Source organism: Gallinula chloropus (assembly GCF_964237585.1).
Source record: "Gallinula chloropus genome assembly, chromosome: 2".
NCBI lineage: Eukaryota > Metazoa > Chordata > Aves > Gruiformes > Rallidae > Gallinula > Gallinula chloropus.
In genome coordinates, this window is record NC_140086.1 from 6,532,798 (window position 1) to 6,558,091 (window position 25,294).

The 25,294-nt window shown below is 41.6% G+C and overlaps 1 protein-coding gene across 1 annotated transcript in view; it reads left to right on the forward strand.

Moving 5' to 3' along the window:
- COL22A1 (collagen type XXII alpha 1 chain) overlaps window positions 1-25,294 on the forward strand; it is a gene marked incomplete at both ends in the record, with an annotated part of 207,127 nt that overhangs the window by 102,995 nt on the left and 78,838 nt on the right. The window contains 8 exons of the mRNA XM_084280247.1: window positions 1,792-1,845; window positions 3,977-4,021; window positions 8,853-8,906; window positions 10,734-10,787; window positions 12,476-12,511; window positions 14,089-14,118; window positions 15,015-15,068; window positions 16,007-16,060. Coding sequence (XP_084136373.1) covers window positions 1,792-1,845; window positions 3,977-4,021; window positions 8,853-8,906; window positions 10,734-10,787; window positions 12,476-12,511; window positions 14,089-14,118; window positions 15,015-15,068; window positions 16,007-16,060 — 381 coding nt within the window. The remainder of the gene's footprint in view (window positions 1-1,791; window positions 1,846-3,976; window positions 4,022-8,852; window positions 8,907-10,733; window positions 10,788-12,475; window positions 12,512-14,088; window positions 14,119-15,014; window positions 15,069-16,006; window positions 16,061-25,294) is intronic.

Genomic DNA, 25,294 nt, shown 5'->3' on the forward strand with positions numbered 1-25,294 from the left:
ATCTGCACTTGATAGAAAAACCAGAGGGATGGGGGGGGGGGGGGAAATTCAAGCCTCTGAAATATAAAGTATTAGGGAAGAGTTTCATTTTGACAGATTTCCCTCGTCTTGTTTGCTTCAGCTGCCGAAGGTCTCACACTTCTCTGGTTTACCAGACATGATCTCAGCGTTCGGCCTTGAGTGGGATCAGCAAGTCTTGTGCAGACAAACTCTTACTCTATAATTTTTGTTGAGCATTAGAACTGTGCTTTATGTAATGGTATTGAGTTGGATTTTTGATCATTCAGACAACTTGGAGCAGGCCTCTGTTTCTCCAGGGTTTTTGCCTGGACCTAGCTGGTAGTATTTTCCTGCAGGCCGAAGGGAGGTTTGGGTGCATGCCTACTGCTCTCCTACCCTTAGAAGTCTTGCACCGATTCTGACCTTGCAGAGGTCCTCAGGTGCTTGATGTAGTAGAGATCCCAGTGCTACCTTTGCTTGTGCCTGAGCCAAGCCCTTGTTAACATGTTTGTAAATCTCCCCTCTGAGTTTGCCGTGTGATCTGCTTCCATTCTTAGCACAGGTTCAACCACTTTACAGCTGCTCTGATGAACTGCTCCACAAGCTTCAGGGCACAGCTTCATCTGCTTTAACAAGTCAAGTCCTCTCTGGCAGAAGGAGGGGACAGTTTTGGCAATGCATTGCTTAAAGTGGAAGAGAAACACTAGCCAAGTACAGTCCAGCCAGCCCCCCTGGTCTGTGCTTAATGACTGCTCCAAATGAGACTGTCATTTGGGCTAAGGCAAGAGTAAACAGTGGTGTGACATGATCAGCCTCCTGGGCACTGCCACTGGCATCAAAAAAGCCTCAGTTCTGCTAACAGTTCATTGCAAACCCATCTTACCTTTTTAATTTATTCTTTAATAAGAAACATCTATTATTATGAAATGTAGAAATTATTTTAAAATAAAATCCTGTTCTGTTTCGAAGCCTCATCCACTGCAGCCATCCAGTACAGGAGTTTCCAAGATGAGAAAAGGGAAAGAGAAGGAAAGTCAGAGAAGGAACAAAATAATCAGCCAAATAGATGATATAATTTAACCAGTTCTCATAGCCACTTTGTCAAGTCCAAACTGTCTCCATAGGATGAGGGCTGACCCATTAGAGCTGAGGATCCAGACCACCTGCAGGCATTGTAAGGCACATAAAAACACACAGTGAGGATGCTTTCCATTTACCTTCTCCAGGGAGAAAGGCAGTGTGTAACCAGCTGAAGAACTGCTGAAACGTACCTGATCCTCTTGCATTTCTCTCAATTATGCTGAAAATAAACATTGGTTAATATAGTTTTGGACTGCTTCTTTTAATTTATCTTCAAAATATGCAACACTTTGAAGTCTATGGTTTGTTTCTGCTTTGATACAGTCTTTGCTGCAGCATTTTCAGCACCTCTGTGCTTTGTTCTTCCGATATAGCATTCAGGCAGACAGGCAATGACTACCACTGCCCAAAGTTCAGAACTAACCTGTAGAGGAACTTGAATGGGACAGTTTGTCTCTGCAAGGCAGGACTGAAAGCAGGAGAATAAACTTGCTAACATCTGAGATCTGGGAACAGGGGAAAACATTGGGGTGTCACTTTGGGTAAGTAGCTGGAAAATCAGATGTAGTATCTGATTGTCGGGACTGAGACAGTCGAGAAGCTCCTGTAAGCCCAGGAGAGCAAGCCACATTTCTGAATAACTGCTTTTACTCTTGGGTCTTTTATGTGGAACAGTTTCTGTTTTTTTATTGTATCTCAATTCCTTGCCAGGGATCCGAGGGAAAACAGGGTCCTCCAGGTATTAAAGGCTACGTAGGTGCACCGGTAAGTCATAGTTATTACATTTTTGATGTTCTAAAAACTTTTCTCCACTTTTTTCAATGTGTTCTGTCCACCTATCTTTAATATTCTTTTTCTAATTAAGCAGTATAGAGTATATCTGACCACTTACATGTACTGTGTTCAAATAACGTGATTTTCTTGATTTCATTGAGTTTCTTCTGACTTCTTTAAATGAGAACAGAGGTGTACTCAGTAGAGAGATGTAAGTAGAAATGACTTGATTACCAGGTTACCAGCTGGTGATTTTGTGATGCTCCCACTGTAATGCAATTGCTTTGATCTGTGTTGATGCACCATTTATATGGTGCTAAAAAACTTCATCATCACACCAATAAAAAAATACCACCTTTTCATAAGTTTCCAATCGAATTTTTAAAACTGTCAGGGAATAGCCTTTGGGCTCCAGGGACAATCCTGCCTTGACTGAACAGCCAGCAAGACCAAAATGAATCAGGCTCTATGAAGTTAGCATCTCTGGTGATCTCACCTTGGTAATTATGGAGGCAGCTTTTAAGATGGTGTTGTAAAGGCTGATTGGATTTTCTGAGGTTTAATGACCCGACTATACATCAGTGTGCTTTAGTGGCATACCAGACATGCTCATGCACTGGAAGATTTCCCTGTGCCAGCCAAGGACTTGCTTTACAGCTCACGACAAAGAGGCCCCATGTGCTCAAAACACCTTGAGCACTTCTGTCTTTTCCCAGGTGCGTGCTCTTTCCCTGTATGCTCTAAAGCTGAATTATATTAGGCTTGAAGATGATGAAGTGAATACTGGGGTGGCATTACCTGCACATGCCATAGACCCTTGCAATATGAATGAAAGAAATGGACAAAGCTATAAGGACACTTCCTTCTTGCTCCTTGAGTCCCTTTTTTGTGAGAGAAGCAAAGCACTCCCATGGGGTGCACTGTTACTGAACCTCGTGAGATTATCTGTCTCTCATAAAATTGACTTGGTCTACAAGGGAGGGGTAAGGCAGTAATCATCTACTCAGTCTACATGAGAGCCCCATAGTTAATAGCACATTAAAAGAGACATATTTTTAAACCTTCTTCCATTTGCTTTTTGGAAATAGTGGTGGTGTTGCTTTGCAGTGTGGGAAGCTGCGCCAGCTCAGTTTTGGTCATTAGACATGGATAAGGCTGTAAAGAGTATGCTTACAATAAACCACGGCCTGAAATCTGAAGATCTTAACTATCCAAACCATCCTACAGGCCAAATAAACCCAGACATGTAGCTCTCATTAATTAGGAGGTAAGCCTCCATTATAGTGTAAAGTAAATTGAAGTTTACTTGCAAATGTATTCTTAAAATAAGACGCATTTTAAGCTTTGGCAGTTTCAGGGAGGATACTAGTGATTGAGCATGTTTGTTTGCCTGTAGCGTTTAGTTGTTTGTTCAGTTGCTATAATAAAGGTGAAATACAAAGTGCTTCCTATGCCAAGGGACAGTGAAATCCATCCCTGCCCAATGAGCTGATTGCACATATTAACGTTGCTGTCTTTCACCAAACTAAACCTCAGCAAGTGGTTCTGGTGTACCTGGGAGGACATGAATTATGCAGTCCAGATGAACACTGGTATGGGATTCACAGTGCAAAAATGTGCTTGGGCCTCCAGGACAGGAACTATCTAACATTTGCCAGTTCTCAGAGGTACCTGCTGTCTGTCTAGCTACCATGTCCAAAACCACCAGGAATGGGCATTCTTGCTTGTTTATGCAATTGTTTTTTCCATCAGTATTGTCCTCTACCTAAGTCCTCATTGCTCATGAGCAACATGAAAAATGCAGAGCATTGGTTGTTTTCCAGACCATCTGCAGCTGTGGTGTGGTCCTTGTCCCTCCACACTGCTGTTGGCAGGAGGGATGTGTGTCTGCGGGCAATATAATATTACAGACGTTCCTTGGCCTACAGGTCATCCCTGCTCTGTGAGTCTGCCTAGACCATGCTTGTAGCCAGCTTTGAGGAATGGCAACACAGAAAATGTCCTTGAGGTTCACTTGAATAGATTGTGCAGACATGCATGATGATTTGGTGACTAATTAGAAGAGGTAACTAAACCTCTACTCAAATTGAGTTTTATAAGCTCTTTTTCTCTGTATTTTTAGGGTCTGCAAGGAGAAAGAGGAGAAAAAGGAACACGAGGAGACAAGGTATTACTGCTGCATGCTGGGAAAAGCTAGGCTGCTCTTTGCCTTTGCACATTAGGTGGGGTGGGATTCCAGGCCAATATCTCTGGAGGGTGATTGATGATGGAGTTTCATCACTGTGCTACACCTCCTGCTGCTGCTGTTCAAGAATGACTTCCCATGGCAGTGCAGGAGGGCTTTATGGATCTCTGTTCTCTATGAAGCACACATTTAGGGCTGACTTGTCTATGTGTAGCGGGGGATGGAGGAGAGACAGGAAGAGTGGAATGAAGGTATGCCACTGAGGAGATCTAGCAGAGTGTCCATGCTGTGTACACCACCTGAGAAGTGTGAATGACCACTGACTGCTGCTGACCACATCTGCATCCAGCATTACCTCCATCTCACTGCAGTTGCTCAGATTACCCAACTTCCTGTTTTGTCCCATCACCATAAGCTTCGTTTTTAATGAGGATCAAGTAACTTCTCCATTAAAGGCTTCATCCAACTGTTTCCCAGTTCTCTGCTCTCTCCTGTCTGGGAATAGCTGTTTTACACAGCACAGGACACTCTGGGATTTAAGCCATGTTTATGGTTCAAGAAAGAGACCAAGTGCCTGTTGCAGGTGGAATAAGCCTTTGAAAGGAGGACTGGGCAGACACACAGACTATTATTTCAGTTTGGTCGTTGTATTTGGAGAGACAGATGTGCACAGACTTCTGACACAGACCTGTCAGGCAGTCCTCAAGGCTCCCAAGAAATACATCCAAAAATGCATTTTGCTACCCCTGCCAGGAGAAGCAGGTGTTGATATGCTCTTGCCCTGAGAAGCATGGGGAGGTAGGCCATCACCAAGCTCTCAATGGACACAAGTCATCCTTTTTCATCCTGCAGGCAAATCTTTCTTGCCAGCTCTGAGTGGCTTGTAGCCCTGAGCAATGACCCATCTTGCTTATGTCTCAAGATGGTCCTGAGATGGGAATGTCTCAGTGCAGGTCTGACAACTTTGCCTGTGTCCAAGCTGTCTTTAGTGATACCTGGTTGTATGTGTTTGTGCAGAGGAAGGAGTGGTTAGCTTGTAGCACAGCCTTGTTCCCATTTCTCACTCCTCATTTCCTTCTGGGGAAGAAACTTGGAGATTTATACCAAGCTTTTGCCTACTGGCAAAAATGATCAATTGTCCCTTAGTGTGAGATTCTGCATTTTGCTTTACCATGTGTCAAGGTGTCCATTCCCACCATTCATTCTGTTGTTTATGATGAAATACCCATGCTCATGTTTCATAGCTCTGTCGGCACCATTGCAGTCAGAACCAAAGGCTGATTCCTACTTTTTCTTCTTCATGCTTTTGCCTCAGCCCTTTGCAGGACTGGTTCAGTTTGTTGTGTCTAGCCAGTCCCTCCGCTGCTTTTCTGGAGGCGAGGTTGTCTAATCTGCTGGAATATTTGGCTCCCGGAAGAAAATCCATCTTTCTGACATCACCATGATGGGAGAGGAAGCTGGAGCTGTGTGTGGGCAGGCAGCTGACTAAGCTAGAGGAAGATTAAAGTGGGGAAGAAATGAATTAGGTTTTGTTTCATTAAAAGGATATGCACAATTAGATCTCTCATTTTAATTTTTTTTTTCTTTTTTTTTTCCTTCCTGGAGCAGCCAGATCTCTGCTACAACAATTGTGCTTTGATTTTTGTCCAGGCTTTAGTGCTGCTCTCAGAGCATCCACTGCCATTGCTTTAACTTCTACCAGGCAGTACTGTGAAAGCAGTGGGCGTAAATTCAGCACGCCAAATATTTCCTTGTCTGCTCTTCAGTCTGTAACTCGAATACTGACACCTACACAGCCTGTGTCTCTTTGTGCCTGGGGGCAAAAGTGTTTATTATATTAGATGAGAGCGGTAGCCCATGTGCTGGATATTGCTCTATTGAATCTGCACCCTAGTATGGCAAAAAGGCTAAATATCCTATAAACCTGTAATACATTTTGCTGTGACATTCTTATATCCTGGGGCCTCAGATGTAAATACTGAGGTTTCCAAACCCAGCATTACTGGTTACACCTGTATTTTAGGAGAGACACCGCACCAGGAGGGTTATCTCATGTCCTTCCATATCTCAGTGGGCTCACTGTAGACCCCAGGACAAACTCTGCAGAGATAAGCTTGATGTGTTTCCCTGCCAACACAAGCTATATATGTGTGTGATACTTGTCATGTTAATTTAGGCATGTGCAGCAGTTCAGCATGACGTGGGGCATTGCTCTTTGCTGCATAAGCATGTTTCCATCCAGTAAATCCTTGTCTGTTGTATTGGATGAGAGGTGATGTAAGGAGGCAGCAGGGCTGGGCTGCTGCTGCCAGGTCCCTCTGTGCAGTGGGTTTTCTCTCCTCCAGTCTTTCCCAGGGCCCTGTAAACTCTTGGGAAAGTATTTTTCCAACGAATCATTATACTGTCTAACTAATGGAGGTCAGAAAGCTGCACTAAAGTTTGTGTGGAATTGGGATTTTCCTTGGTTGCTTATGACTCTTCACCAATTTGTTCCACTGGTTAAAGCAGAAAAAAACCCAGTAGAGAGAGAGGAAAGAAATGGAGTCTTGAAGTGAAAACTTGAAAATAAAACTTTCATTGTGTTTTTTTTCTTTCTTTTGGGAAAAAAACCCCATTCCCTAGCCTTTTTAAAGAATTGAAAAGAATATTTACAATGACAGATTTTTCTGAAGAAACAACTGAAAGCCCAGCCATTTGGATTGTTTTCAAACACTTTATTGTATACATTTGTATAAATAATACATTTGCCTTTCCCAGCCCCCATTACTAGCAGTAAGAACATTGACACTTTTCTGTTTTGGCTGCTATAACATCATGTGTGAAGTAGTTGTTGCTGCAGAGTATTGATGTTAAAAATTCTCCTGAGACTGCGCTGCACATTTTGTCAATCCACTACGGTGTCACTTACTCAACGCCTCAAATTCAGGATACTCATAGTTCAATCAGAGAAAAAGAAACCATGAATGCAGAAATTGTTGCCCCAAAACCAAGCAGATTCAGATGTCTGATGCTGGTTTTCAGCAGCTTTCTGTAGGGTACAGGTCTCTCTAATTTTATTCCTTGGGTGAGTCATTTTGAAGTAACAGTTTTGTTAGAAGAGTGATTGACTTTTGAAAGGGAAAAAAGAAATAAGTTTATTTGCAAATCCATTTCTGACTTGCTGAATTAATGTTGTTTTCAAAAGGAACTAATTAAACCCAATGCTGTAAGTTTGGGTTTGCAGATAATAACAGATGCTGAACAGGGATACTGTGGGATAGTAATCAGAATTAAAATGTCTGAAACATTAAACAAAACAGAGTAAAACTAGTAATTTGCTGTCACTCCTTCAACTTGTAGAATTTGTTTTTACATGCACATTTATGTTAAGAGTGGCACTCTGTGTGTGTGACATTTTACATTCAGCTGTGTGTGCAGGATCCAAGCAAAATCAGTGTTTCATTTTACAGGGCTCTAAGCATTTTATAGAGTAAGAGAAAGCCCTTATTTCAAAGAGTTTTAAACTGAAGAGGCTGGAAGGGGCAAGAGCCACAATCCATGAGAGAAGTGGAAGTTCAGCAGGAGGATGTCATTGAACTAGTCATCACCTCTATCAAGGCACTGGCTTATAAGATACAGAATATGTTAAGTTTGAATGTGGAAGTATGGTGGAGGTCAAGGTCAGAATTCAAAATGATCTTGCAAACACAGTGCCCCGAAACAGAAGATGACATTTAGAAGGGGCAACTGCAGGATCCTTTGTAGGACAACAAATCTCACAGTACTACATCTTGGAAACAACTGATCAAAGATCTGTCCTGCGGAAGAGGGTTTGAAGTAAAGTAAATGTTATCCTGGGATTTAGATAGAAGAATAATTTATAAAACATGAAATAATCTCTCTGCTCAAAGTCAGCCTCAGTTGTGTCCAGCTTCAGGCACCTAGCTACAGTGAAGACATGGAAGAAACGGACAGTGCAAAAATGAGAGTAACAAAAATGATCAGAGGTCTGAAAAACATGCCAAGGAGGAAAAGTTGAAAGTATTGAGCTTGTTTAGTCTAGAGAAGTTTGAAGGGGGAGTTTTGTAAGTCTTCAGATCCATAAAAGCACATTGTAAAGATGAAAGGAACAGTCTGTTCTCTGTGGGGGTCTAGGGAGAGACATACTAGTCTGAAACTGCAGCAAGAAAAAGTCAGGTTTAGGTACAGGGGTAAAAGTATATATCTTCTGGTATTAAAAATAAAGTAGTGAAGTAGATCCCCTGTAGACTTTGTGGACTATCCAACTCTGAAGACATACAGGGATAGATTAATTGTTCCCCCAGGTTACAGAAAGCAAAGGTGAAAAATGAAATGTTTTTCTTAACTGGGTAAAAATGAGCTATTGCTGGATTGTGGATTCATTATTTTTGTAAGAGCTATTCTTGCCTGATGTTCCTCTGGTGAACTTTGTCCAGTTTACATGAACCCACCTCAGCAGGCAGAGGAAGGATGCTTATGCGGGAAGTTGGCACACAACCACTTTCTCTAAATTCACAGCCCTGCTTTTTGGTGCTAAGTTTTCTGGATAGATAAGTGCCAACAGTTAGCAAAGTTAGACAGGATAAAAGTTGCCTACAGACTACACTTGGTTCACCTCCTTGTTACTAGACAGAGGCTCCCAGCAGCTTTTTGTAGTAGAGATGTGGGAATTTCAGCCATTTTCTCTGCTGGGCTGGCTTGAATTTTTCTCCTTTTTCCTTACTCTTGGGAAAGATAACACAGACACCTCTCACAGAGTGGTGAGTTAAACACCACAGATTTGTTATAGTGGTTCCTTCTCTTCTTACTCCAGGGAGAACGAGGCCTAGATGGATTCCCTGGAAAGCCAGGTGTGGAAGGGAAACAGGTACGTGGCAAATACTCAATGACCAGAAGCTTTTCTTTGGAGGGAGTGGGAATTGATTCTAAAATTAAGGCTTGTCCTGGGTGGTTGCTGAGTCCATGGCAAGACCCTGCTGCATCAATAGTTTTCATAGTCCTTATTCTAAAGATCTTTGTTAACACAGTTGTTTGGGGTTTTTTTGCTTTGTTTGGGTTTAGAAATAAATTTTAATGCAATATACACTTACAGGAAATGCCAGTCCTTTAAACATGATAGGCTAGATGTTTGTCTTAATTTTCATTAAAGACATAAGGAAACACATATAAACACTGTGTTGTTTAAGCCTGATTTTTATAAACCCTTTTTTCCCTCCCACAACATGAAAGGGGAAGAACTGGATTTAATATAACTGGTTTGTTTTCAATAAGAAAGGCTTGGAACTATTTACATTTTTAAGACAAGATGAAACCAGAAAATGGTCTAAAAGATCAATGCATTTCTGCTGATTAGACAAATGATGCTTTGTCTAAAAGTGATATCTGTAGATCCATCAAGACTGTTTCCATTACTCAGGGTATGATTCCTAATGAAGGACATGCTTTACTCCCAGTGATCTTCTGGTCTAAATAGTAAAGGACAGTTTAAGAAACAGAGGCTAAAAAGTGATTTGCCAAAAGCCATGCAACTAATCATTGCCACCCTTGAGCCCAAAGCTTGCAGGCTGCCTTGTTTGCAACTCATTCACTAGTCCTTGATGTCTCCCTCTCCAGAAAGGATTCATTTGGAGGCACTTTTTTGTATTTGTAGAGGTGGAGGAGCTGCCTATCAAACCCTCAGGATAGTTTGTCTTCTAGTGGTTGATCCTGCTGCTCATGCTGACAAAGCAGCTTCTGGGGTCTGTCCATGCTTTACGAGTCCAGCAGCCAGGTGCTGCCCAAGTGCATTGGTCTCACTCAGTTTTAGCAAGCAGAGTTTCAATTTGACTTTGTTTCAAGATATTTGTGTTTCTCTATCTTTTGTGTTTAGATAGCAAGATAATATGTTATTAACAGCCTTAATCTTCCTTAAATCTACACCTTCTTCTGTGAGGTGATAGAGATCATTGCACTGATGTCTTTTCTCTGCTTGTCCATGATGATTTGACAGTTAATCATCGTTTTTTCTCTGTTCTGTTCCTCAGCCACACTTTACCCAGTACCGAGAAGTATATGTCTAGTTAGTGTTTGTCTCATTAGTGTTTATCACTGTCCTTATAAGATGGAAGCATTTTCCAGTGCTAGATGTGGCACTGGACTCACAATGACCTATGTTCACTATGCCCATTACATTGTTTACAGGACTGGTTTATACTTGCAGCAAATGTGGATGAAGTGAGAAATTTCAGAGGGATGTGAAGGTGGACGCTGATTGTTTACTACTTCTAAGGAACAATTTCTCCAAGTGACACCCTATTACAGAAGTTGGGATTTTTTTTTTTCTGAAACTTTTCTGCCTTTTTCATGTCTAGACACCTAGCAATGGGCAAATCTTCATGCCTGCATTTTATCCTAAATTTTGTGTTTGACACTGATGTGCTCCCTGAACTGCAATCCTTCTGAACCAGCTGAAATTGGATTGCTGTTATTATGGCTGCTGTGGCATCTCCATCCTTATTCCCCTTCCTCTCTATGCAGCAGTGCCAAAACAGCCTCGTGTGTTGTAGTAGCTCTTCTCCCAGCGCAATGGGACATAACTGTGCTGCCAGGACCCAACACTGCAGCCTTATGTTTCTCCTGTACTTTAAGAGGATGGCAAAAGATGACCTACAGTATGTAAACTAAAGACTTTTCTCTCCATTGTACCTGTTTACAGGGTCCTGCTGGCAGTCCAGGCCCTCCTGGTACCAGTGGGACCAAAGGAGAAAAGGTGAGTTGGGATGAGATGCACAGGAGGGGGTTGGACACACATTTATTAATTCCTCCTTGGGTCCCCAGTGCTGGAAATATGGGGGCCATTTGCCTAATATTTATCTTGTTTGTGTGTAAGTGAAGATGGTTGTTGTTCACCTGCTCTTAGTTTAACCTTCATAATGGGAGTAGAAAAGAGTAACTTGGTTCAGAAAATCTTCCTCAGATAAGATGGGTGGGTAGAAATGTCAGTATGTTTGTGTAGAGGCTGCTTTTCTGACTCAGAAAGTGTCAATCAAATGACCCCTACCCTCTTACCTGCAAAATAACTGTTCACTGCTCTCAGCAGCAATTGTGACCTTATTATTTTGCACAGTTGTTTCCAGGGCAGTCTTATGCTTCCCTCTCTGCTAGAGGTGATGTTGTGGTTTTGGTATGTCCTCCCTAGTTCTTTGGCATGAGTGGAAAGGCATGCCCAATTCTGGATTTTCTTACTCCTACTCTTCTCCAGAAAAGGTAGTGAACCTTATCCAAGAATGCAGAGATTAGAATCAAATCTATTTCCCATTCCTTTCCACTCAGATTCAATAGCCATAGGTGGAGTTTCAGAAGCATCTACAGGCAGGGCATAATCTCTGTGGAGAGAAGTAACAAGATCTTTGTGCTCCAGCATATGTGCCAATAAAAAGCAGTCTTGAGTTCATAACACTTCATCTACATCTCTGAGTGGCTGTGTTTGGTGCTTCCAGAAGATGTTGTGCTCCTTGCTCAACTGATGTGTGTCTCTTCAGTGTCTCTGCCATCGTGCAGACTCTCTTTAAAATATATAACAAATAGTAATTAAACTTGTCTTAAGAGAAAATAGCATGAAAGATATGTTGGGTCATTCAGAGACCTACCTGAGTAATCACAGAATCATAGAATGCTTTGGGTTGGAAGCGACATCAAAGATCATTTAGTTCCAACCCCCATGCCATGGGCAGGGACACCTTCATGAATACACAGAGTGTGAAAGGAAGTTATATGATAATTTTTGCATTAGTCTGTACCTAAAATAAAGGAAATATCTCCTGAAGGCTTAGTCTTAAAGCATAATAAATAGTGGATACTGCTGGAAAAAATGTGCTGGAACAAATTGATAGCCTAGATGGTAATAAATCATGTAAAGAGGGTGTAGCACCTCGATGTCCTGCAGATGCCTATAGCGTGATTCTGGTCTATAAAATGACTTGAGGAAAATGGTACCATTTCTCACTTCTTTTTCTTTTTGCAAAGATTTTTTGCTCATTAGCAAACAAAAGCATTTTGGCTTCTAAATATCAATCCCACAGCCTCTGTTAGGGATCTGCACATCAATCAGGTTTATTTTGTGGTATGTGTACACCAGTTATAAGATTTTTTTGAAGCTCAGAATTTCATGTTCTGGTGCATCCAGTGCACCATTCATTTTAAGTCACTAAATGTCATTAAAATCAGTGAGTAACATCACAGTAACACAGAACACAACCAGTTGCTGCATGTATTCATCTGCAGGGTAGGGAAAACAGAGTTAATTGGGATTGCATGCTCACATCTATTAATTACAGGCTGTTATTGAAAATAAGAACGTATAACAGCAGTTGGAAAACATGCTCAGAGGTGGTTTGCTTTTGTTTCTGTTATGTTGTGTATGGTGCTATGTTGTGTTTCTTTAATGTTTCCCTGCAGGGTGAACCAGGACATCCAGGACTGCCTGGCACTTCAGTAAGGGCTTATTTTTTAGCTTTCTCAAACACTGTAGGCATGAATTGCATGAGAATTTAAGGTGGAAGCTGGGTGTGGGAGGATTTCACTAAACGAGAGATGTTAAATGTGTTTTTTTAAAAAAACTGAAGTTTAAAGGAGTGAAAATTTTTAAAGAAGGCAAGTGCTGGGTTCCAAGAAGGAGATGCACTGTCATAATTCTGGGAGATTTTGAAATATGAGGATCAGGACTTGAAGAGGCAATGAAAGCACTGCCTCAGGTGCATCAGGAAGAGAAGTACGGTGACAGGACAGTGTGGTTTCTGGGAAGGTTGTTGAGTTGATGCCTGGGGGCCTTTGGAAAGTAGAGCCTGTGAAAGATACAAAAGGAAATGAAAGTTCAGAATTGAATTACTGAGTGCCTTTGTCATGGGCTGGATGTGAGATGAGAAGACAAAAGACAACAGCTTCTGATGAGGTGGAATGATCTTTCCTTGGCTTATATCTGAAAAAGTCCTGGTGGATTATGAGACAACTAGGACCCAATGTGCTGGAATCAGGAAAGGAGTGATAAAAAACTGAGAAAATTGGAGAGGGCATTCGATCTTTCCTATGGCACTAGATTTACATGCCTTTGTGCCTCCCTCTGCCTTCAGCAATGCCTTCACCGGTGCCAGAAGAATCACTAGCAGGGACATAAGGATGTCCAGAGGATAGCATTGTCTATGTGAAGAGGTTATCTCCAAGCGATTGGAGAAAGAAGCTTTAACACAAAGCATGCGGAGGAGAGGCATAGAACTGAGTTCTGCAGGCATTGGTAACAAAACAGTTGGGAAATGTCCCTTTTAGTTTCCAAAAAAAATAGGATTAAAATTTGGAAATTGCACTTTTGGACCATTGATAGTAAGTTTTAAAGGGCCAGTGATACCAGACAGGTTAACAGTAGCACTGTGTCAAGGAAGGACTGAGTACTGAAGACAAAAATGAGAAGCTTTGTGTTAATCATGAGAAAGGCAGCTGGCAATTTTTTGCCCAGGATGTGGTAGAAAGCACAGGAGGGAGAAAGAGAGAGCTCTGAGAAAATGCTGTTTGGGTAAGAGTTCTTTATTGTCCTGCTGAAATGTGAAATTAATGATGTGACAGTGATTGCCAAGAGATTTTGAAAGATATGTGTAAAACCTGAAAATAAGCCTGAAGTTCCAGGAGGTGGGTGGAGAACAGGCTGAGCGTGCACCATATCCAAAGCCAGCCTGCTATTGATCTGATGCTTATTGCATTCAGTAGATCTTTGTAATTTAAAATAAGACAACACCTGGGGAATTTGCTAAGTTATTTATACCAACAAAGTAATGAATTAAGTTCTTGCTGTTTATACAGTGACTTTAAAGTCACTTCACAGGTAACCATGTAAGCCTTGTGTCAGTCTGAGCTGTTCAAACAGAACGTATCCCCCTGTCTGCAACAGGATTTGAGCAGCTGTAGTAGCATCATCTCGAAGGAATGGCAACGGGAGAAAAATACACTGTGGGGGACTGTCATACCTCTGGGACCTTGTCTTTCCTCTTTTTATCCCTTATGACTTTGCATTTTTATTGCAGGTGCATACTGAAGGCCTAAAAGGACAGCAAGTAAGAGAGATTCAATATCTACTATTCCATTGCAATGATACTTTTATGTAGCTCAGTTGCCTGTTACATTAGATTTTGCTTTATAATGACACTTCAAAATAAAGGTAGATAGAAACATTGTCAGGCCATCGAGAAACAAATTTTCCTATTTACAGTGGAGAAAATATGCCAGACAGGAAAAGCAGCAGAGTCCTTTGATGCAGTGGATCTAACATGAATGAGACGTACAAATTGGAGAGTCAGCTATGCCATTTTTTAAGTCCAGGGGAGTGTTAATATGAAAGTTAAACTGTATTTGAGTTTTGTGCTGAGTTTGTCTCAGAATCTGAGCACTCAAACTAAAGGAGAGACACCTATTGCTTCAGTCTGTTAGTCCTATGTATAAAGGAAATACAGCTAAATTTTTATTTTGGGTTGCTAGATGTGTAATTTGCATTTAATTGTTATTTAATATAATGATATGCATCATATAAATGAAACTTTAAAGCCCTTCACAGCTGTACTGGCTCAGGGGAAATGCCTGTGGAAGCTGCTTTTGCAAGAATTGCTTTTCTCCACCGCCAAACCCCAACCCACAGTGTTTTATTGCAATATCCAGGGTAGCCCAGTGTCTTTGGTAGAGTTACTACCTTTGAAAAACAAAGAGCCAGTTATGGAGAAATGCCTGCTGAGTGTGGGTGGATCGGACTGCGTGCAGTCTAATGAGTACTGATAATTCAAGCTGAAGGATTAAGGAGAAAACCAGCTGGTCTCTGCACTGGTTCTTCAGGAGCTATGAGAAAAGGGGTGATACAGGTCCTGTAAAGATGGCCAACATGACTAATATGTCCATATAATTTTTCATACAGATAGTCTAATGCTTTCTTTTTTAATAAAACCCCCAAACATTTCTGTAGGGAGAGCCTGGGCCACGAGGACCACAAGGCCAACCTGGACTTCCTGGACCTCCAGTAAGTTATTTCTCTCACTGTTTGCAATTCCCAGAAGTTGAAATTCAGACTAATGTGAGGCATAAATGCAAAAATCTTATACATTATTCAGGCACTAAGATCTTAACAGTACCCCCCAGCCTTCTGTTTTCTTCACTGCTGAGAGAAGGTCTCCTGCAGTGGATGGCCACTCTGAACATATGGAGGTGGCACTCAGGATGTGGGCAGTCATCACAGAGAGGCAGACTTTGCCTCAAGGCTGTTGTCATGCAGAACCTGATTGTTTTTCTACTTCAAATGTCCTGAAGAGCTGCATGGGCATTCAGCACATCTCAGAGAGGGACTCACTGTTAACTTGTAAGCGATCATGTAACGAAGGTCAGAGAATGGTGGCTGTAAAAACAGTTGGCTTCATGCCACAGGGTCCTGGCTAAAATATTTTGTTGATGAAAAATAACAATTGGGTATGTGTGCTTGTGTTTTATCACATTTTTTGCAACAATTTATACATATTAGCATTCTTAATTTAAATTTAATTGTAGCTTATTCTAGTTACATTTTATAACCCAACTCTGCAGGAAATCTCAGTTCAGACTGTCACTGCTGCCTCCAGATACTCTGTATTTCCTCACTTTCGAACTGTATATTGTGTTTCACTGTTGATTTGGTTTTGTAAAAATGATGGTATTGCCAAGATATGTTACTTAGGTAAATGTGGTTTTAATTATTTAATTATTTAATTATGTAAATAGCTGTGTGCTCTGTATTTAATCAGGGCATTGTCACTTTTCTCTATCCTGTTTTCTTATTCCCTTCTGCTCACAGGACAACAAAATGATCAGGTAAGAGTTGTTTAGGTAGCCATGCAGTAATGGTAGCACAAACCAGCTAGGAAATGGTTATATAGTTCATTAGTTTTTCTTATTCATTTAACTTTCTAAAACTTTTCACTTTTCAAGGGAGAGGCTGGTCTGGAAGGCAAGCCTGGAGTCCCTGGTTTACCAGGTCAAAGGGTGAGTTGCTCTTTTTATTTGATGTAACTCTCAAGAGGCTTTGGTCAATAAGGTTTGATACTTTAACATATTTTACATATACTTTTTGACTTATTTAAGGATCCTGGAGGCCCATATTCTTTCCTCTTTTCCTTCTTTATGGTCCAGCAACTTTCAGTACCTCTTGGAGTCTGTATGGAAGTTCTTGGAGATTGTATGGAGTGCCCTATGGGACCCTAGGAAAGTTTCTCTCTGGTCATTTGCTCTCCTGCCTTTCTCTGCTTCGTGTTGACGAGAGGATTCTTGATATGACTCTTAGTATTTAGAGCCACTAGTAATATGGACATTTTGAAAGTTCAGAGAAGTACTGTTGTTCTAGAAGTCAAATAAATCCAAAGATGTTTGCAAAATTTATTTTCTGTTCTGTTTGGTCTGTACTCAATCCCAAGCTCCCACAAAAGAGGAGCTGAGGGACAGTTCCTCAGTAGGAGCTAAGATATTTTGTTAAAAATAAAACTTTCTCTGACTCAGAGTTGTCTTGAAATATTGAAATTTATATAAAACAGTAAATTTCATAGTGGGCCTGATATTATTCCATGTATGCTCTGAACTTGCTTTTCCTTGCTTTAGCTCATTCATGTGAAGAACATCTCAGTAGACAACAGCTAAGGGTGAAAGTGAGATTCCTGCTTAACCTTTGTGGAAGCAGTCACTTCAGCCTCAATACTACTGTTTGATGGGTTACTTTTTTAAATGGTCACAGAGACTTGATCATAGCTTCGTCCATAGAGCAGATCATGGCTTTTGCTTGCAATGTTTTGCACTTGAGCTGGCACTAATGTTGTTAAAAGGATGGGTGTGAGACTGCTACTTGTGAGCATGGGAGGTTTAAGGGCAAAGAATAGTACAGAGAAGAAATATATGCATTGATAGGTGGTTTTCTACAGACTTTCCAGTGAATTCCATGATCTTAGATTCTTTTAGAACTCCTCTTGGGAAGATGGGCCATGCAGTGTCATGTTAATGCTACAGTGGAGAAGGGCATTTTCTTCCTTTATTGTACTTTTCCAGTCTTTAGAACATATCACCTTATCACTTGAGCAAATACCTGTGCTGTGCTTTATTTATGAGTTGACAAGTTCTGAACTGTCCTAGTTTTAAAGCCTGCTGTGAAACACTGTTTCTTGAATAAGATTAATAGAGCATATTAGCTGTGTAAAGGACAGTGATCTGTCAGGATCTGTAACAGGACACAAAATGGCCCTGCTAATGATCATTTGATTAGAGATGTCATTTGATCCATACTGTCTTTGAAAGTTTCCCTAGACTCTGTTGTGTCTAGCTAGTTAAGACTTCTCCTAAGGGTGTTTATTAGTCACCAGACATCTTAGGTGGATAGATATATTTTTTTTAATTAAAGGTCATTATTCACTGGCTGAATACATGAAATGAATCAAAGTCCTGTGCTTGGTGGATCTATAAGGATAACCTACATGTGTGAGAGAGAACAGATTAACAAATACTACTGATTCACCATTAGTACAGTTCTTGACAAAGCACAAATATATATCCAGGCACTGATTACAATCTTACATAAATTTGGCTGCAGAAAGGAAGTATTTCTCTAGACAGGCTTAGAAGTTAAAATGCCCAGATCAGAAATCTCAAATATTTGTTTGGTTCTAGTTTCAAATGACTGAATGTGAGGTCAGGGCGGGCTCTGAAGGCACAACTCAGAGCTGTAGTGAACCTTCTTGCACACAGCCAAATAAGAAGACTCTTTAGCAGCATAACCAGTGTTGAGGACATGAATGGGATCATGATGCCTCAGTTTAATTTGTGGATCCAGTCCTGGCTTTGTTGTAAAAGTTGGGTTGTTGACTGGATATTAGAAAATGTTTCTTTGCCGAAAGGGCAATTGAGCACTGCAACAGGTTGCCCATGAACAAGTTGAGTGACCATTCCTGGAGATACTTAAAAGAGGTGTAGATTAGTGGTGGACTTGGCAGTGTTAGGTTAACAGATGATTATTTGTGGTTGGACTTGATCTTAAGGGTCTTTTCCACCCTAAATGATTGTATGATTCTAAACCATTCTCTGATTCTGTTCTAAGACACATCTCTTCACCTCTGCATAGTCAGAGCCACATAGTATGAGCATGGGTTAGTTTAACACTGTGTTCCCCAGCACACCTTTGGGTCATGCTAAGTAGCTGTCTCCCACAAATGTCCCTGCATTTCAAGGTGACTGTCTGGCAGGCTGGATGACAAAGCCCATCCTTGTTTGTGAGAAGGAGAGTTTAAGTGTATACACACACGTTCCTGTGCTCTTGCATGTGGAGCCCTGGCCCATTTTACTTACTAATCGCACCCTTTTTCATTATATGTGAAGGACAGAAAAATCAGGCACATCTAGAAGAAGATTTTTGACTCCTTTTTAGCAGACATCTGTAAAACAGATCAAAATCACTAACCATCTGCTTGCTCTGCTGTTTTATATGGGTGTGGTTTCAAGATGTGATACTTCACCAATTTACATCTCCTGAAAATTTGGTTCCTGAGTTGCTTCATAAATATTCTGCACCAATATCTTATAGTGCAAGGGACACATTGCAGTACAAGATTCACTGGAGAACCCTTTCAAGTAGCATGCTGCAAAGGGACTGATGTAAACCAGTTACTGTTTTGCAGTACAATTCAATTTCAGTTCCTCAGTTACGGCCTTCAACCAACATGTAAGGGAAGTCAGCCCATGCACAGAGCCCTTGTCCTGACACAGGGATGCAGATAAAACCATTTGCTAGAGTTTTTAAAAGCCTGTGTTGTTTTAGTTAGCTGTAATGCAGCTGAGCACAAACTACTAATGGACTAACGATGTGTTTGGAACTGTTCCATAAAAGAATTCATGTGTCATAACTGGAAATGAAGGATCCTGACCTGTGCAAGGACAATGTTGGCTGGTGCTAGAAATATAATGCAGGAGCCACCTACACAGTCTGTAGATTTCATAGAAGATGATATATAGTGCCAGATACCCTAGTGACAGTTTGGCTGACATGGATAGGGTCATACATCTTGGAAAGATTTCTAGGAAAAGAGGAAGCATGATATTCTTTTGGCCTGAAGTTGATGTTCCTGTTATTGCTGAAGAAATAAAAGAATACATGGGATAGTACAGTTGCCAATAAACAGGGCAAGATCTTCAGAGAGTCACCATTTATGTTATAGTAAAGAAAATGTTAGTTTAATTTCTAAAGATGGCTACTGCAAGCTTAATCTTTCATTTAAACGCATCACTGGTACTTGCATAAACATTTTGCCATTATTCCTGCTTAGAGTGCACATTTCTTGGAGCAGTTGCAGAATCTTCTCCTAGTGTATAGTACAAGTATGGGTGAATAACCAAGTGGGATGAAGAAGCCCTCTCATCAGGGTTTCTGATAGCCTGAGGGTACTTCTGATATTGCTATTACAGGTTGTTTAATATCATGTTACAGATTGCTTAAGACCGTGCTTAAGACCTAGAACCAGTATTGGCTCAGTATTGGGGCCAGTTCTCTTTAATATCATTATCAGGGAGCTGGACAAGGGGATGAAATGTACCCTCAGTAAGTTTATATATGACAAGTTGTGTGAAATTGTTAATCTGCTTGAGGGTAGGTAGGCTGTACAGAGGGACCTGGACAGGCCGGATCAATGGGCTGAAACCAACTGTATGAGGTTCAATGAGGCCAAGTGCTGTGTGCAACCGTTAGGTCACAACAACCCCATGGAATGCTACAGGCTTGGGGAAGATTGGCTGAAAAGCTGCCCAGGAGAAAAGGACCTGGTGGTGTTGGTTGACAGTCAGGTCAACATGAGCCAACAGTGTGCCCAGGTGGCCAAGAATGTCAATGGCATCCTGAATTGTATCAGAAATTGTGTGGCCAGCAGGACTAAGGAAGTGATTGTCCTCTGCACTCAGCACTGGTGAGGCCATGCCACAAGTACTGCGTTTAGTTTTGGGCCTCTGACTACAAGAAAGACACTGAAGTATGTGAGCATGTCTAAAGAAGGGCAACAGAGCTGCTAAAGAGTCTAGAGCACAAGTCTTATGAGGAGCAGCTGAGGCAACTGAGGCTGTTTAGCCTGCAGAAAAGGAGGCTGAGGGGAGACCCTATCACTCTCTACAACTGTCTGAAAGATTAGAATGAGATGGGTCCTGGTCTCTCCTCCCAAGGGCAAGAGGAAATGGCTTCAAGTTGTACCAGGGGAGGTTTGGATCTCTTCACCAAAAGGGTTATCAAGCACTGGAAGGGGCTGCCCAGGGAAGTCATTCAGTGGAGGATGATATGTAGCTGTGTTGCATAGTGCCGTGCTTTAGCAGTGAACCTGGTACTGCTAGGTTAACTGTTAGACTTGATGATCTTAAAGGACTTCTCCACTCTAAATGAACCTATGATTCTATTGTATGTCTCTTGCCTTTTGATGGCTTTCCACCAAACCTACCTTGCAATCTGTGTGTATTGAGAACTTCGGGTACAGCCCAGCCATACCCAGCAGATCTCCTACATGTTGTTTGGAGCACCACCATGTTATTCTCAGACAAACTTTCCAGATGTTGTGGACAAGAGAGCAGTACACTCACAGCTGTTCTTAAAAACATGAAAGTTGCTGAGAAGTCACAGAGAGTCTGCCTGAAGGCTGGGATCTCCTGCTCTTCAGGAGTATGCAAGGGACAGACTGAAGACACTACAGGACCCTAGCTGGCATTAGAAAAAGAGACTCCTGAGCTGACATGAAGAATGTGATGTGATAGAGCATCTTCATAGTATTTTATTTAGAAAAAAAATTAAACCAGACATATTTTCAGGGTAGAGAGTGAAGGAGTGTTGTGCTCTAAAAAAAAATGATGATATTGTAGGATCTGATTGCCAAATTTATCATGAGTGAAGCTTGCTGTGTATGAACCTCTCTCCTCCTGCAGACCATTCCCAGGACCTCTGATAGAAAGCATGTGTTTTCAGTGTAATTATAATAATATAGAAAGAGTTCTTCAACATGGAATAGGCTGCCCAGGGAGGTGGTGGAGTCTCCATCTCTGGAGATATTCAAGACCCGTCTGGACACCTATCTGTGCAATATGAGCTGGGGAGCTCCTCTGGCAGGGGGGTTGGACCCCATGATCTCTTGAGATCCCTTCCAGCCCCTATGATTCTAATTCTGTGATGAAAACCTAATCCGAAAGCTACTAACAATTTGGGGAGTAGTCCAGTAGTGGAAACACTCTAAGAAGAGCCTAAGTTGGGAAGAAAGTTCAACTTTTGGGCATTGAAATCACTTTTTTGTTAGCTTTTGTTATTTGCAGGTCTTGAAGTGGTTTATGTGTAGAGAAGAGATGTGCAGTCTCAGTGCATCTGCTGAACAGCTAATCTGACAATTCACATCCATCCTTTGATCCTAACTGAGGGCAGGATATAACAACTCCAGTCTGAACCAGACAACTCAGTTATGTTCTTGCACCTGGGAAGGAACAACCGTTTGTATCAGTACAGGCTGGGGGATGACCTGCTGGAGAAGAGCTCAGTGGAGAAGGACCTGGGGGTCCTGGTTGATGACAGGTTGACCATGAGCCAGCAGTGTGCACTGGTGGCTAAGAGAGCCAATGGGACCCTGGGGTGCATCCGGAGGAGTGTAGCCAGTAGGTCAAAGGTGGTGATCCTCCCCCTCTACTCTGCCCTGGTCAGGCCCCACCTGGAGTATTGTGTCCAGTTCTGGGCTCCTTAGTATAAAAAGGATAGGGATCTCCTGGAGAAAGTCCAGAGAAGGGCTACGGACATGATTAAGGGCCTAGAGCATCTCACCTATGAGGATAGGCTGAGTAAGTTGGGACTGTTCAGCCTTGAGAAGAGAAGACTAAGGGAGGACCTAAATAAAGTTTATAATTATCTGAAGCATGGGATGCAGGGGGAATCAGCCAGCCCCTTTTCAGTGGTCTGTGGAGACAGGACAAGGGGCAATGGCTGCAAGTTGGAGCACAGGAAGTTCCACACAAACATGCGGAAAAACCTTTTCCCAGTGAGGGTGACAGAGCCCTGGGACAGGCTGCCCAGGGAGGTGGTGGAGTCTCCTTCACTGGAGATATTCAAGACCTGCCTGGACGCCTATCTGAGTGATAGGTCAGGCTAGGGACCCTGCTTTGGCAGGGGGTTTGGACCCGATGATCTCTCGAGGTCCCTTCCAACCCCTACAATTCTATGATTCTATGATTCTATGTTCATTTTACTAGTCGTCTGCTTCCAAGTGCATGGCATGGCACCTGATGTCTATATTTTGACCACAATACCCTCATATCAAGAGTAAGCAGTGGGAAGGAGGAAGCTTTGTTGTTCTCATCTGTCAGGTAAGAGCTCTGAGTGATAGACAGGAATGTCTCTCTGATTTTACTAGAACTGCCTGAAAAAGAGGTAGAACTCTGGGAGACTGTTTTCATTTTAGAGTGGTTTAGTGTTTTTTCCCCCTGTTCCTATCCTTTTTCTTCTGCAAAATTGAGGAGAATTGAATTACTTTGATTCTGCTTCAAACTTTTTGACACCTGAACTACTGAAATATTTGTTTGAAATAAACCCACATTTTTTGCTTGATAGTCACAAAAGGTGTAGATGTATGACATGTCCCTGGAAAGCATGCAGATCTTTAGGTAATCCAGACTAGACACAAGGTTCTTCTGAAATATGTTCCAAATAATTTATATTGCAAGAATTTTCCTTTTATTAAAATGGTGCAAGTTCATTCAGTGATTGAAACATCAGAGTGAAACGAAGAGAAAATATCTATTTATTCTAGAACTGTACTTTCCACATAGGCATGAGGGAGCAGCTACATATCACAAAATCACAGAATCACAAGGTTGGAAAAGACCTTTAAGATCAAGTCCAGCCGTTCGTGTCTTATGCTAAACCATATCCCTGAGTACCTGATCTACCCTTTTATTGAACACATCCAGGGATGGTGACTCAACCCCCTCCCTGGGCAGCCTGTTCCAGGCCCTCACAACTCTTTCAGTGAAAAATTTTTCCCTAACATCTAATCAGACCCTGCCCTGGTGCAGCTTTGTGCCATTTCCCTTTGTCCTATCTCCTATCACCTGGCTGAAGAGACCATCGCCCACCTCTCTACAACCTACAACATCTACATAGACCCACTCTGAGTATGATATATTGTACTGCAGCCTAGTCTTCTAAATTGTCAACATTTTCCCACGCTCACAAAACAACCAACACCAAAAAAAAGGCAAGACCAAACAAACAAATAAAAAAAAAAACAAACAGGGGTCTCATAAACTGGAAAAGAATTCTTAATGGAAAAATTCTTTTTAAAGTGGTAACTTTTAATGAATGCCAATCTCCACGATTAAGATTCCACTGTACATGAGTCAGGCAGATAACTAATAATTCCCCTTTTTTTCAAGTTACTTCATGCACAAAATGATTTATGCAAAGCACAGAGTGAGAGTCAGCTTGATGTAGAAACAGAGATATGAGAGCAAAATTTTACTGCAGGACCCTTTATTTTGTGCATTAGTTGCACAGTTTGGTGTCATGGTCTGTCAGGTTGGAGGCAAGAGGGTGGAGTGCAGCTCAAGGAGTGAGTTACAAAGGGCTGTTTTCTGCATCTTTAATTCAGCTGTCATGTTTCAGCAGGTTTTCATGTTCATGTGTCCACATCCCTTGGATGTTTATCCCTGAAGTCAGAGCAGCACAAGCCTTTCTTGACTCTTTACAAGTAGACTACAAGGCTGTGATTCCCAGGAAGTGCTACAGATTTGTTTTATGATAGAGTCTAAGGGATCCTGTTAAACCTGGGGACAACTGGGTTCATAACACACCCTCCACCCAGAAGAGATTTGTTAAGAGCCAATACGTGAAAGGTTTGTCCCTCTTAGCTGTCAGAAGGGAGATAAATTTATCAGATCCCTGGAGTGCTGCTAAGCTCTTCTTTGTGTGTTTGATGTCAGGACAGAAATCCATGTATTTGACTGTCCCCTCCTTGACTCATCTCTCTCTTAAGTGGGTTGTTGCATATGATGTTGCAACTTGAAATGGGCAGTCAATGCTGTTTGACCTCTTGTTTCTCTGTGTATGAACTCCCCTTGATTTGAATCCCCTTCTGGCCTCTCTAGTAATGTAGAAGTAAAAGTACACAGGGGTAATCCTAACATCTCATCTAGTTTAAAGAGAAAATAGTTAGTATTTAGCTAACAGTCACATTAATTCATAATTAAGGATGCTTTCTGTGTACTTGATACCAAATCCACCTCTGTTCCTGGGAACAAAACTCAGTGAAAGCGTGCTATGAAAATATATGGTCATTCTGGCTATCAGCCAGCAAGGTAAGAAAGAGTCCTGGGCTATGATACCTTTCAGAATTTCCCCTCCAGCAGTGTAGAGCCATCATTTCCCCTTAGTTTCCTGCTTCTGTATGCTAGAGACCTTTTCAGTGGATGGGTGTGTTCATATGTATTTGTGGGTGCTTGAAATGTTCGGATGACATTGCCTACCCTGGCAAAGCTCAACCATGAAGAAATTGAAATGTAAGCAAAGGAAGAAAAAGAAGGAAAACAGGATAGATGGTGTTGATTAAATCCAGAGTGAAACTGTAGTTGTCACTGAGGTAAAAGTTTCCATTTACAATAAAACACACATTTTTAACTGCACACAATTTTAACTGTGCTGATGAAGGCAAATAGCATATATTTCATATAGTTGAAGGATACATCCTTACACATTTAGCTGATTCTTACTGTAAGTAACAGAGCCTAATTGCTGATTTCCTCTGCCATACTGTTAGGTGATGTGACATTTTGCTGAGCTTTGCTCTCATAGGTATGATTTCTCCTGGTGAGTATTTCTGCACTTTACAGACAGGCTGTAATGTTATGGAGCAAATCTGTTAAGTTTTATTTTGGTTAATGTCTGAGTGGCCAAAACATCCCCTTCACAATGGGAAATCACACTCTCAGCCTCTCTGTCAGTATAATTATATACTTCTCTAAGGTATTTTGAAAAGCACTGAAGTCTCTCAACATTAAACCCAAGGAAAGGACAGACTCCTTTCACATCTCTCATTGCTGCTGCTGGTTAGCGTGCCCAGTCAGCAGTATGGAAAGAGAACAATTGGTGTATATTCATAACAGGAACAATATATGTCTTGCCTCTGCCTTCTCATCTTTGGAGATGGGGAGAAGGTCCTGGTGCTACAACTTTCCTCAGGTTCC